The sequence below is a fragment of the Kockovaella imperatae genome (genome assembly GCF_002102565.1).
Source record: "Kockovaella imperatae strain NRRL Y-17943 chromosome Unknown BD324scaffold_6, whole genome shotgun sequence".
NCBI lineage: Eukaryota > Fungi > Basidiomycota > Tremellomycetes > Tremellales > Cuniculitremaceae > Kockovaella > Kockovaella imperatae.
The window spans coordinates 576,421-588,923 of NW_019028946.1; the positions used below are offsets into that span (position 1 = coordinate 576,421).

The 12,503-nt window shown below is 51.3% G+C and overlaps 6 protein-coding genes across 6 annotated transcripts; 3 read left to right on the forward strand and 3 right to left on the reverse strand.

Annotated features, from left to right (window-relative positions):
- Window positions 1-71: 71 nt before the first annotated feature.
- BD324DRAFT_625445 (hypothetical protein) lies at window positions 72-2,721 on the forward strand. The gene has a single exon (XM_022015803.1). It carries the CDS (start codon window positions 528-530, stop codon window positions 2,679-2,681), a length of 2,154 nt encoding a protein of 717 aa, XP_021871299.1. The 5' UTR covers window positions 72-527; the 3' UTR covers window positions 2,682-2,721.
- On the reverse strand, window positions 2,721-4,595 carry BD324DRAFT_650867 (hypothetical protein; the record flags this gene model as incomplete). Its single annotated transcript, XM_022018222.1, has 6 exons — window positions 2,721-2,747; window positions 2,787-2,890; window positions 2,930-3,107; window positions 3,161-3,751; window positions 3,796-4,167; window positions 4,221-4,595. 6 exons carry the CDS (start codon window positions 4,593-4,595, stop codon window positions 2,721-2,723), a joined length of 1,647 nt encoding a protein of 548 aa, XP_021871300.1.
- A 114-nt stretch (window positions 4,596-4,709) lies between these two features.
- BD324DRAFT_437792 (Vps5 C terminal like-domain-containing protein) lies at window positions 4,710-7,301 on the forward strand. The gene is made up of 2 exons (XM_022012784.1): window positions 4,710-6,005; window positions 6,057-7,301. Exons 1-2 carry the CDS (start codon window positions 4,794-4,796, stop codon window positions 7,134-7,136), a joined length of 2,292 nt encoding a protein of 763 aa, XP_021871301.1. The 5' UTR covers window positions 4,710-4,793; the 3' UTR covers window positions 7,137-7,301.
- A 50-nt stretch (window positions 7,302-7,351) lies between these two features.
- BD324DRAFT_436939 (vacuolar protein) lies at window positions 7,352-10,521 on the reverse strand. Its single transcript, XM_022012782.1, has 19 exons — window positions 10,266-10,521; window positions 10,193-10,215; window positions 10,109-10,126; window positions 9,970-10,058; window positions 9,742-9,912; window positions 9,564-9,668; window positions 9,466-9,503; window positions 9,405-9,414; window positions 9,273-9,353; window positions 9,121-9,227; window positions 9,017-9,068; window positions 8,933-8,974; window positions 8,759-8,879; window positions 8,480-8,713; window positions 8,376-8,422; window positions 7,998-8,326; window positions 7,921-7,942; window positions 7,758-7,843; window positions 7,352-7,692 (listed from the first exon to the last, which is right to left on the reverse strand). Exons 1-19 carry the CDS (start codon window positions 10,417-10,419, stop codon window positions 7,568-7,570), a joined length of 1,854 nt encoding a protein of 617 aa, XP_021871302.1. The 5' UTR covers window positions 10,420-10,521; the 3' UTR covers window positions 7,352-7,567.
- Window positions 10,522-10,681: 160 nt separating this feature from the next.
- Window positions 10,682-11,484, forward strand: BD324DRAFT_650870 (hypothetical protein; the record flags this gene model as incomplete). Its single annotated transcript, XM_022018223.1, has 4 exons — window positions 10,682-10,801; window positions 10,865-10,918; window positions 10,971-11,175; window positions 11,234-11,484. 4 exons carry the CDS (start codon window positions 10,682-10,684, stop codon window positions 11,482-11,484), a joined length of 630 nt encoding a protein of 209 aa, XP_021871303.1.
- A 58-nt stretch (window positions 11,485-11,542) lies between these two features.
- BD324DRAFT_625472 (proteasome maturation factor UMP1) lies at window positions 11,543-12,430 on the reverse strand. Its single transcript, XM_022015804.1, has 5 exons — window positions 12,377-12,430; window positions 12,269-12,331; window positions 12,104-12,217; window positions 11,936-12,037; window positions 11,543-11,848 (listed from the first exon to the last, which is right to left on the reverse strand). The coding sequence occupies exons 1-5, from the start codon at window positions 12,377-12,379 to the stop codon at window positions 11,657-11,659; spliced, it is 474 nt and encodes a 157-aa protein (XP_021871304.1). The 5' UTR covers window positions 12,380-12,430; the 3' UTR covers window positions 11,543-11,656.
- Window positions 12,431-12,503: the final 73 nt, after the last annotated feature.

Consider the following 12,503-nt stretch of genomic DNA (forward strand, 5'->3'; position numbering starts at 1 on the left):
CTAGGTATGCTCGCGGGTACGCGCGACCTCGCATACGACCTTCACTGAGAACTGACCTGCCCCTACCCAAGGTTCAGACTCGAGCTTTGGCAACGTCCCGGTCAAGAGTACCATGGCACTTCCCCCAAGAAGGGGATCAGCCTTTATCCTCGCGCAGAGAGCCACCTTCCGATTCTCTCGAAGACTTGAACACTATCCAAACGGTACTCGAATATCTCGGCACTGAGCAACCAGAACAGTCAAGAGCCAATACGTCGCCCCTTCCAGCATTGGAAGTACCTACTTCTGTCGAATCCAGCCCATTCCAATTGCTATCTGATCAACCTTCGGACAGCCTTAAAAGAAGGCTCAGCGAGTTGTCTGCGGCCGGGCACGAAGCTTCGTATGTGGACCTATACCATATCTTTCTCCGACCGGCAACTCTGGATCAATCCTCTTTGATTTACGCTGCACGTCTACTCCTCCCTGCCATTCCAAAGCTATCTGTAGACCGATCGACTCTTCTTGTCGGAAGATGCCTCAGGCGAATGTTCCAACTCAACGTGCTCGTCGGAACGGAGCCAACCCTCCAAGCGTATCTCTCTCACCTCAACGATGTCGTGTCTTCACAGGAATGCACCAAAGAAGACCTCGGTACATGGACACGTATCCTCCTGGATCATTTGACGCAGCATGTCAGCGGTCGAACTGCAGACCGTGTCTTACGAGGTCTTGTCCAACGGATGCTCGTACAATTCGTCGACAATCTCGATTCACTCCCTGGTCAATCGGTGGCTCACCACGCTATACCTTCAGACATACTGGACAGGGTGTTAAGCTCGACGATGGTCACCGAGACGATCCGTGAGGTCGTAGTCAATCGATCCTATTCCTCAAGATCACCATTGACCAAAGGCCACCGATCCTCGTTGATCGAGGCTGCGATGAGGACACGGGACGAAGAGGCCATAACAAATTACCTCAGACTTCCAGAAAGATCAGCTCTAATGGACGCTGAAGAGGTTACTGATACGGAATTGGAAGATAGAGAACAGCTCTCAAGTTCTCGGTCTCAGTCTCAGTATCAAGAGTCGCCTCGAGTCCTTCCACCTCCGAGACTCAGCGTCCCAAAACGCCTGGAGCGAGTCCGATATCTGCTCGCATACAGCTCCGAAGGTCTCGGCGACCTACACAAGGCACTTGCACCTTACCTGGCTTCACCCGCGCGGGATAGCGACATCGAGGCTTATAGCGCTCGACTACGTCAACACCGCTACGCGTGGTCCAAATTGCTCCATGCGATGGCGGTGTGGCCTGAGATTTCCTCAGAAGACATGATGGAAGCATGGTTGTCACTGCCTTCAACAGCCAAGACCGCGCACGTCATATCGCCTCTGATGCGAGGACTATGTGCGCGAAAACAATATGCAGATGCCTGGCAAGTGTGGTCATCTTACATCAATTTTGCGGCCCAACGACCGCCTGACGAAGTCGGTATCTACATCGATGAACGGACTATTGTCGATGCGACGGCTGCTTACGCCGTGAAGGGGATGTCCGAGCAATTTGCTTTTGTCGATTATTGGGGGAAACGTCCCAGGTCTACCCGAAGTCAAAGTTCAGCATTTGAACAAAGTATCCAGCTTGACGCTTTCAATGTCAATGCCCTACTTCGGCTCTGTCGAAGGGCTGGTCTGCCCTCTGTAGCCTTCCGTTTATTGGCAGCTTCGTATCCTCGTTGGGGAGTCCTATTGGATCACGTTTCGCTCGCCTTGATATTGGACACGGCGAGAAAATACGCTCGCAGCTCGGGCTATGTTCCTCCAAATTCTGGTCTTCAGCACGCTCTGAAGATGTTCTTTGCAGAGTTGTCAGCGGCTAAAATCTTCCATTCACCTCGTGACGAAGGGCTCGGTGCCGTCGACGACACCACCCGATTTGATGCGTATGAAGCCGATGGATTCTCCAAAGGCGGCCCCGGAGTCTTGCTTGATCCACCCGGATTCCACTGGTACCATGCTCACGGGACGGTGAAGCCATACGAGATCGCAAAGACGATCTTTCGTCAAGTCATTCTTGGCAATTATCCTCATCTGCAATACGTCGTGAATCCCTTGGATCGAGATGCGACGTGGGATGGGGATAGCTGGTACCATCGGTACTTTGGCCACGAATCATCGCCTGCCAAATTACAGATCAAGTTTGAGGATAGGCTCCCGTTGCCCGGGGCAAAATACACACATATCATACCCGGCGTAGACACCTGGCAGGCATATATTCTCTTCTTGGGTTACTTTGGAATGATCAAGCAGATTCCACTCGCATTGGCATGGATGAAGATGCTAGATATTCGACCCACCTGGATCAGTATGTTGTACGGCTTGACGTTCATCAAAGAAGTCCAAGGCGAACCCAGTCGCGTCAGAGGGAATAGAGGAGAGTGGAAATATGCCACGGATGAAGAAATTGTCAGGGATTTCTTGAGCAGATGGTTGGGAGAGGGAAGGGAAAGTGTTCCGGAACCCAGCCCTAGCGCTATGGTCAGGATCAATTCGCATACTCGGGAACCGGGTGATCTCAAAGCCCCAGATGGCTTGGACGAAGAACGACGACGATCAATCGTTCCGACTCCGGTTGATGTTCTCAACCTTCGGATGTGGTACATTGGTCAAGGGAGGAAGTTTATCTATGATGGGCAATAGGAACAATGTATGCACTAATAGCTACAAATTATATGAATGTCATGTCGTTCTTGCCTCTCGCCAGGCCTGGATATCAGATCAGGTCCCCGATCCATTCTTACTTACCTTGAAGATGTTTCGCCTGTCTTTGACTCTCACGCCTCGACACGAGGTCAGGTCAATTTTGTGTAAGAATGGACAAGCGTCGAGTATCTCGTACATTTCATCATCTCAACATGTCAGCTGGAAAAGGCCTGTATGGTGCTCACCCGATACGCTGGATCCTGAGAGGTCGAGGACAGCAAGATTTCTCAGATTTCGAATCAAGTACATGTTTTTTGGACCGGTAGGCACGGTACTGGAGGGTAGGTGCAGCTGCTCCAGTACCGAGCCGGGAGGTATACTGTCGAAGATGTCAAGGTGGTAAGGCCAATCGATACTGAGTTCCTGAGTCATCGGCTTTAGCTCCGAAATATCAGTCCGTACACACACAGACGCACCTTTAAAGACGTCCATTTTAGGGCTTTCACCACTCCCCATGGACCAGACGCTGTGCCACTCATCTGATTCAGCATCAAATCCATCACCCGACGATCTGCGGATCCAGCCATCCATTTAAAGCACTTCAATCTGTGACAGCTTCCAAGGAGCGATTCGAGATACTCCCACTCTTCATAGACGTCTTTACCCCGAGCGGTGCTCAGGACTTGACCAAGATGGATGGATTCGAGCGTTTCCGTCTGTTCTCGAATGAGATCGATGACTGTTCCAAGAGGTACGGGTGGTCCACTGATCGCTGCGACGAGAGACAATTTGACCAACCGTCCTGGTGCTATTCTCATCGCTTGCTTATCCGGTACGAGCAGTCCCGGTAGATACAAATGAGTGATAGCTGGAAACGTGTCACCGAAGGAAGACCATGAGAAAGGTGCGTCTGACGGTGCATCTCGAGCTTTGAGTGAAGTCATGAGGGAGATATATCGCTTCGCTTCAGATGTGTCTCCCGATCCATTGAGGATATCACCAGGTAGACAGATATGCGTCAGGCTGGGGTACACGTCCATAGTAAAGATCTCTCTTAGCTTGTTAGGCTGGTTGGGATCAGCTTCGTGTCTGTCATCTTTGAATCGCTCACGTCAAATCTGATTCTATCCACTTTAAAGCTTACGAGCTGGGTACCGAACCGATGAAGGATTTTCTTCACGTCGTCCACCTCTACCATTGTCCCTTTCAAATTGACTCTGTGGACATTCGGTGTAAACTTTAGGATGGCATCTACTGTGCGTTTCGAAGCCAATTTACACCCTTTCAAGGTGATGCTCTGTAAGTTTGGCAAGACAGCGATCAGACCTGCTATTGCGACGTCTGACGCTTTCGCCGCATGTGTCAAGGTGAGAGACGTGTAGAGGTCCAAGTGAGATATCGGTCGAAAAGGTTTCAACAGTTGAGCTTGCAATACCGTTGCGAGCGTTCCTGGAAGATGTACTTCTGGGCAAGGCATGAACACCTAGTCATATATACTGAGCTCTTGTCATGTCTTTGCTGGAAGGAAAAGCTCACTTCTGTCAAGATTGTCGGCGTGAGATATTCTGACCATTGAGCGAAGACTCCGTCCCTCACTTTCACCTTCATTCGATCTTCCACATAACTCCATTCACTTTTCCACCATTCTCCATGCCTCTCTCTCGAATCACTGGCTTGCCAGAGATACTTGAATGCGCGACTTGCAACTCTGGCAGCATGATCGGAAAGCGACTGTAAGCCTTTCTGAGGCGCTCGACGAGATGATACCGAGGCTGTGGACAAGGAACTATCCGCTATGATTTGTTCCCAGTCATCTTCGGTATTCCATACAGACCGATTGGTAACCTTCCGACGCTTCGCATCTGACTTTGAAGACGGAGATGTCGTTGGCCTCTTACTACTAGGCCCCATGAATCCAGTCTGCAGGTATGCATGTTCCAGGTGTTAGGGGAGATCACACGATGACCTCCTCGCCAGCCCAGACGGGAATCCCGGTGTTGACTTTCGATAGTTTCCCACGGTGGTGTCTCTGCGCGCTTACAACGAGGTTCGTCATTGTCTTTGAGACCACCCAAGTCGTCTCGTACATGACACCGTTGAGATTGCACGATGGACGACGAAGAATCATTTGCCAGACTCTTGTCCCAGTCTACAACGGTTACAAAACCATCATGGACGCCGCCCGCAGCTCAACCTGACGATCCATGGGCGAACCCATTCTCTGATGAACCCTCTTCGAACCCTTTCGCGAGCTCGGCATCCCCTTACCCCACGCTCTCGACCTCAGCCTCGGGCCGTGGTCCCGCGTCACCTCCAATCAGAGCGCCTTTCGACTCGCCTACCTCTCCTAGGTTTGAAAGACCCTCTCCATACGTTCAGCAGCTTGAAGATGACGCTCGGACTGGGTTAGGTGCTGTACCTGATCCTCCGAGCGTCATTGCCGCTCGTTTAGGCGAACAGGAGAGAGACGGATACAGTTCAAATGGCTTTGCTGCTCCATTTGATTCTCCAACTAGGGCATTCTCATCTCATGATCCATTCTCGCAGCCGCCAGCGACTTCACCGGTTGTGCAAGGGAATGACAGCGCGACGAATCGGAAGCTACCACCCGGTCTCATTGATGAAGATTTGTTGGCGGAGAATGACCCTTCGTCATCCCTCAAGCGTGCTTTTGTAAAGTCTGAGCCTGTCAAGAGCAAGGCTACCGAGAGTCAGTCCCAGGTCGCTCAACCATACGTGTTCACGCCTGCCAAGAAGACTACAAATCATGCGCAGACAAACGGCGATGCGGTCAAACAGGATCAGGAAAAGGGCTCGACAATGGAACAGCCCGATACTCCTCAAGCATCAACCTTCAAGCTCACATTCAAGCACCCAACCTCTATCCCTTTGCCTGAGTCTGCCGATATCACGCCCACTGTCAGTCGGACTGTGACACCGCAACCCCCTCGACCTGAATCGCCTACAAAAAAAACCGAGCCTGTGGATCCCCCTTCTGCCCCTAGCTCGTCTCTCCCCACACCCGCTACAGACAGAGTAGCTGTCTCCCCACTTGACGCCCCGTCGACGGAGCAAGATTACGGCTTTAAAGGACTGGCCATTGGGTCTTCTGGTTCGAGCACAGCTTTGTTTAACGGAGCGGATACGTCGACCTCGTCCAGGTTTGGAGGTCGTGGTTGGGGCGCAATGGATGAAGAAGATGATAACGGCCTCTTTGGTAAAGGCGGACCAAGCACGAGGATCAACGATTCATGGACAGGAGGTGACCAAGGCTGGGGCGAGCCGGGTGTATCGTCGCTCCCGACAGGCCCATCGCAGCCGGTGAGTTTGGGAGCGCTCCCGTCTTTCCGGCTTGGGCTGACGCGTTGAAAGGTCTCAGAACCACCTGATACGTCGACTGCTGATGATGACGACGATCTCCCCTTATCATCCGCTGCCAATGGTTCTCTACCTCCTCCACCACCAAAACCTACCTTTACCATCAGCGTTGACGATCCGACCAAAGTCGGTGATCCGGTACGCGGTTACACTGTCTATACGGTTCGCACTCGAACCACCTCGCCACATTATCGTCGATCGGAGTTCTCTGTCCTGCGTCGATTCTCCGATTTCTTATGGCTTTTCGACATCCTGACTGCCAACAATCCCGGTGTCATTGTGCCTCCTATGCCTGACAAACATCCATTCGGTAGATTCCAAGACACCTTTATCGAGAACCGACGGATGGCGCTCGAAAGATGCTTGACGAAGATCACGCTACACCCTGTACTACAGCTTGACCCCGACCTTCGCATGTTCCTCGAATCCGATTCCTTTGCCGTTGAGGCAAAAAACCGACCCGCTCCAAGCTCTGAAAAGGGTCTACTTGCTTCCTGGACGGGGCCGAAATATGTCGAACAAGATGACTGGTTTGATTCGCGTAAAGCCTTTCTCGATTCTCTTGAATCGCAGTTGAAAGCTTTGTCGAAATCCATCGATCAAGCCTCTAAGAATCGTCTCGAAGTCGCCAATTCGATGCAAGATTTCGCCACGTCCATGTCTTACCTATCGGATTCAGATCTGGGGACGACCATGTGTGCTGCACTTGGAAAGTTGGGCGATCTCGCCGCGAGAGAGAAAGTAGCCAATGAAGATTTGGCGACGGCAGAAGTCGTCAACTTGTTAAACCTCTCTGACGAGTATCTTCGATTCATCAATTCTGTCCGGCTGGCATTCGCATCGAGGATCAAGTGTTTCCAAAGATGGCAAGAGAAAGAAAAAGAGACAAACAGGTTGAAAGGGAATAGAGAAAAGTTGAGACAGCAGGGAAAATTAGGAGATCAAGCGAATCAGACTTTGGCTCAGATTGGCGAGGTGAGTCTTTCAAACTTTCGAGCTAGGCGAGCGAGCTTCAGCTTCAAACGAATGGAGATCGTGACGACTTTGCCTTTTACTGACGCTGTATTCCCCTAAAACCCCCTTCTTTAGGCCGAGAGGAGAAGTCGTGATGCCGCTACTGAATTCGATGCAGTCTCTCGATTGGTGAAATCGGAATTTGCCCGTTTTGAGCGTGAACGAATCAACGAGTTCAAGCTGATCATGGAACGACATCTGGACCTACAGATCAGTAAGGAGAAAGAGTTGATAGCTGCTTGGGAAGAATATCACGGGACAGTATTGAAAATGGTCCAGAGGGTACAAGGTCAGAACCAAGGGCAAAGTCAGGGTTAGCCAGGGTGCCGTTGGCTCAGAACCGTCAAGGACTAATTGCATGAAATGCAACGAGTGTCGAGGTCATGATTCATGCAAGAGGTATGCGGGGTTGTACAACAGGTATCCTATGCGGATGATCTAGGTCTAAAGCATCCGAAACTAAATACAATGTACCCAATACGTCTATATACTCAGCCCTGCCATGCCTGGGAAGCATACAATCCCCACATGACGTTCACGCTAATTCCTTCTGCGTAAGGCTTCATATCTTCAAAACCGAGATTCGAAAGGGGATCGAGCATCTTCACAGCGATGACTGTGCAGGAAGTGGGAACGTCAGCTCCCGCTGACGTCCACCTTAGAAACCCGAACGGGACTCACAGAAATCATCCAGTGTAAAGTCCATCACGACGACGTCGACCAACTCATCATCGTGAGCATCAGGGAAAGGCGACTGGATGAAATCGCTAAAGGAAGCGAGCAAGCCAGTCAGTCAGTCGTCATCCGGGAAGTGGAAGGGTGGGAGACGGCCAAGGCCACTCACACTTGAGCATTGGAGTACGGTACTGAGTTGACGTGAGCACATTCATTTTTTTGGGGCGAGATGGTAAGGGAGCTCACCAGGTATATGCTCGACGTCATCCCCTATACCAGGACACGAGTCGCGTGTCACGTATCCCATGGTGAGACCCTTGGATACAGCACTCGAGAACGGCATCTGTTCCGATAACTTGAGAGGGCCTGAGGCAGAGCGCATCTCGAACTCGACCCATTGATCCCGCAGATTCTTTCGATAGATCCGCTCAACTCTCTGATCCTCTTCTTTGACGGTCCGGCCAATGGTGTCCATCGAAAACGGTGCAAACTTTGTCGCTCCATTAAGATTCATCTGGAGTGTTATTTGTCTCGCTAGACCCGCTTTCATTCGCGTGTAGGCAAATGCAGAGGCACTGAATGGTGATATCAGTATCGGACCGGTCATGTGACAAGACGACTCACAACGGTGATATGGTGAGCTCGTCGTTCCTATTAAATTCTCCTCGGAACTGAATCGACGAGACATTAGTGATCGTGTACTACCAGACAGGTGCAGAAAGGGTCACCAAGTCGAACCGCAGACTCCCCGCGTTCATCATGACGACCTTTTTGCCAATTCGTTTGGGATCCCTCAGAACTGTCGGTATGACCTGCTCTGTCCAAACCGTGTTGACATGGTTAGGATGACCAGCCGGAACACGGCTTAGGAACAGGTCGTGTGGTGCGGTTCCTAGGGAGTCAGAGATATTGAGTGAGGACGCGAGATCCAGAAGATACGTGGAGATGCGGTGTCCGAGAGTCTACGAGCAGTCAGAGGTGCACAGAGAGGAGGACGGTCAACCTGCCGTATCGAATGTCTCTGGCGTCGTGCGCGTGTGGTACATATATGAATGACGGTTGGCATCGATAAATCTTCTTGCCAAGTTGAGGGGTAAGGAAGGATCCTTGGCGTCCGGCAATGAGGTGCTACAGGTGGGATTTAGCTAACTACGTCTCACTAGTGGAATGGGATGACTTGCGAGGTGAAAGCCACAGTCTCCAAATATCGACCAGGAACCACCCTGGAATGTGTAAGCTCTACAAACGGAGGTGTTGAAACTCACGCTATGGAGTGATCATCGTATTGTCGACAATCCCGCGTATGATCGTGGCCCCCTGCAGACGTTGGCTCGTTCTCCCCGTGGGACAGGACGATGGACAAACCCACCAAAAATGAGAATAGGTATGTGGGGATGCTTCTTGCGTATAGCCTTGAAGACGGAATGCCACTGAGCCGAGGGATCGTTCCGGACAGGCATATGCCCTACAAGCAAACTAGAACGGATGAGGTCGACTCGCTTTGGAGTCTATCCAGCTCACAAGTAGTCTGGGGGGCTTTCGATCGCCTCAAGGAACCATTGCTCTTTCACCATTGCGGAAGGTGGTTGAATGGTCAGGTTCCTACAAAAGACACTTGAGCAGTCCCTCAGGTTACGAAAAAGCAGGACTCACGCCCCCTGCGCTTGGACTAACGGTCTTATCAGCGGACTCAAAAGGCCGTGGTCGCGCTTACAGTTGAATATGACTCCAAAAGCCGTCACTTGTCTCCCGCTGTCATCGTCTTGAGTCATCATCATAGAGTCATCATCATATGGTAAGATGTTGACTCACGTTTCTGTACGGAATTTTACGTATCGCTCTCCTATAGGTTTCGATACCCATTCACCGTCTTTCTCTACAGTAATGTTGGTATTACTCGTGATGTATCTCCCGTGACTACAGAAAGGGCATCAAAACCGGAAGGCAAGCTGGTGACTGTAGAGCCATTCGTGATCATGATCAGACTCACTACCTGTCCTGGTGATCGTACACCTCTTTTGCAGGACCATACTCGTACAACTCGTGATTGCCGATAGCGAGGACGTCGAAATGGATCATTGAGAAGATTTCATCCGTCTTGGTAGCTCCATCTTTAGATGACGAAACGAGTCCAGAACCATCGTGATGGTCTCCCGCGTCTCTGTATTTTGCTCAAGTCAGCTCGCCTCTACGGATTGAAATGGTTGAGTCCGCATACACTACAAGAAGATCTACGCCTTTCTCCCTGGCTATGGCTCGCATATGGGTGATGAAGCTTGCGAGAGCGCCGTAGTCGCCGGAGTAATTCTACATGGTGCGTCAAGAATTCATCGAGGCGGCTGGTAGGATATACTCACTGGCTCAGGCCATGTGGACTACGCGAGCGCAAGACGTGTCAATCGTGGGACGGAAGGGACAAAGGGAAGGTGGATGAGACGTACGTGCTGGTGTCCTAACAGCCAACCTGTGCAGGCGCGTGTCAGCGAACAGGACTAGGATGAGTTGCGAACTGACCGTGACTATCCGATATACTGAGCACATTGACGTCTTTCCATTCTAGATCTCTCGTTGGCCAAGGTAATTCAAGACCATTGAACGTCGCAGTGGCAATGATCTGAGGTCCAAAAGATACAGCTGCGAGCGCTACGTGAACCCAGCTTGTCTTCATGGCGGAGATTTCAGGCCGCGTCGCATGAGTGACTGAAGTGGACTGACTGATCACTAGAAGGAATCTGGATGTGAGCAGTTTGAAGTATTCAACACAGGAGTGACCGGTATTTCAGCTGGTGACTGAGAGTAGTTGCGTCTTCGCCGATATCACCGGAATCGGAATTACGGCAATCGTCATGTGCAGCGTGGACCGAACGAAGCGATGCGAGTTGTAACTGCGTCGTGTAACCTGAGCATACCCTATAGCACCTGCGCTCAACATGTCTTTCCAAGATCGTCTTGCAAATCAAGATGCAGTTCAGTTGCTGCTTGCTGGGACATCTATCTCACTGGTCACTGCGTCTGTGAAGGGTGGCACCGTGTGGAACTTTCCACTGCTGGTGGGTGGTGTGCTAGTGCTATGTAATGGTGCGAAACAGCGTAGGTATTGACGATCTCTCTAGCTCTTTGGACTCGTGGCTCATGAGATGCCTAGCTCGACTCTACTCACCCGGCAGGTGAGTGTTTTTGGGGGGGTCAGAAAGATATCTGACGCCATTCACGCCGCAGTTCCTCAACCTCATCCTTGTCTCTGCCGTTTTTGACATCTTTCATATCTTGTCTGTGAATTTTGGATTCTCTGGGATCCTCAATATCATCGTGATGATACTCAAGGCGCCTATATTCTTCACATGTCTGAATCAATTGAGAGAACGTGGAGGGGATCTACAGTTCGGTCCTCCTAGCTTTCAAGGATTGGGAGGAGCATCGCAGAGTAGGTGATCATGGAGATGGAGGGAGCGCTCTCTTCTCACGCTGACCTCCGAATGCAGATTGGAGCATGCCTGGAAGCTTTGGAGCTGGACCTAGATCCTCCCATCAACCACCTTCCACTACTACATCTGCACCTCCTCCCGGTGCTTTCCCTTCGTCCGGTGGATTCAGACTTGGAGGTGATGAGGATGATGTAGAGGAAGGCGGGGCACCACAAGGAGGTCAAGGCGCCGGACAAGGTGGAAACACACAGGGTCATACGCCTTCTGGTCCTGCTCCTGGACGTAATGGGTACCAGAGCATTGCGTGAGGGAGCGACAGCTAGGCAGCAGTGGTAATCTGCGTGGCCGAATAAATACAATATGCATTTCTCATGTACATGGGGTGTATTGCGCTCAATGCGATCATGCTGCCCTGCTTTTGAGCGTCATGGGCTGGTTCATGGCTGTTTAATGCGAAAGGCGTTTCTCGAGACCTGCTCGCTACATTCCTCTGGATCGCTCCATGACTGCCCTCTCATCCATCGGCACGTTCAACAATCGATTTCCAACCATGAAGTCCGCCACGTCAAGGGTCTCGTCCGTCCCTGCGAGGATCTCCGCAGCGAGATTGGGACCGCCACCGAGAGGTAGAGAAGAAGGCGTAGCGGCGATCATGGAGGGGTGATGCGGGGACTAAATGGGTGAGAGGTTGGGTGAGTCAGCGTCCGAGACAGGCGGGGGGAGGCAACATTGAACCGCTGGGTTGACCACGTTACCCACCTGAGTGACGATCCTCATTTCCATAGCTGTCCTCAAGGGTAAAGCGAGTCCGAATGTGTTTCTGTGCATTGTCTGTTGCATGTCATGTTGAGTGCTTGACCACTGAGAAGCGAGCGAGCAAGTCAGCTTGAGAGAAGAAATGGGCGATGAGACATTGACGCAACTGACCTTTTCTAACCTCGCTTGAAGCGGACTGATATTATCAGGAGCTACACTTTGAGCTGCGGAAGAAGGTCCATGTCGCATGGCATCGTGTAGACCTAGCTCTGGATGCGCAGTGGCCTAAATCATCAGAGCATCAATATCAAAAAGGCTAAAGAAGGTATCTCTCACCTGAGTAGAGACCACATGGTGATCGTTTGAGCTTGAAGCTGTTGGTGGGACCAGACGATATGACTGAGACATCAGTCGTCAGACTCATGCATCATGATCTCTGCTCACCATGATGAGGTTGGGTCTGTTCTGTCTGTGAGCAACCCAAAATGAAGACAATGCATCCAGGTTGAATACCCCCAGACGCGCGGCTCACAGAGAGACAGAGACAGAGTGCCACATTCGGCGTTATAAG

Bases quoted from the DNA above. Each gene is read 5' to 3' on its own strand.
- BD324DRAFT_625445 (XM_022015803.1), top strand. From the start codon at position 528: ATGTTCCAACTCAACGTGCTCGTCGGAACGGAGCCAACCCTCCAAGCG.
- BD324DRAFT_437792 (XM_022012784.1), top strand. From the start codon at position 4,794: ATGGACGACGAAGAATCATTTGCCAGACTCTTGTCCCAGTCTACAACG. The intron at 6,006-6,056 runs GTGAGTTTGGGA...ACGCGTTGAAAG, and splicing joins CGACAGGCCCATCGCAGCCG to GTCTCAGAACCACCTGATAC.
- BD324DRAFT_436939 (XM_022012782.1), bottom strand. From the start codon at position 10,419: ATGAAGACAAGCTGGGTTCACGTAGCGCTCGCAGCTGTATCTTTTGGA. The intron at 8,880-8,932 runs GCAAGTCATCCC...TCCCACCTGTAG, and splicing joins GAGACTGTGGCTTTCACCTC to CACCTCATTGCCGGACGCCA. The intron at 8,423-8,479 runs GTGACCCTTTCT...TCGTCGATTCAG, and splicing joins GGAGTCTGCGGTTCGACTTG to TTCCGAGGAGAATTTAATAG.
- BD324DRAFT_625472 (XM_022015804.1), bottom strand. The intron at 12,038-12,103 runs GTCAGTTGCGTC...CTCGCTTCTCAG, and splicing joins TTCAAGCGAGGTTAGAAAAG to TGGTCAAGCACTCAACATGA. The intron at 11,849-11,935 runs GTGGGTAACGTG...TCACCCATTTAG, and splicing joins AAATGAGGATCGTCACTCAG to TCCCCGCATCACCCCTCCAT.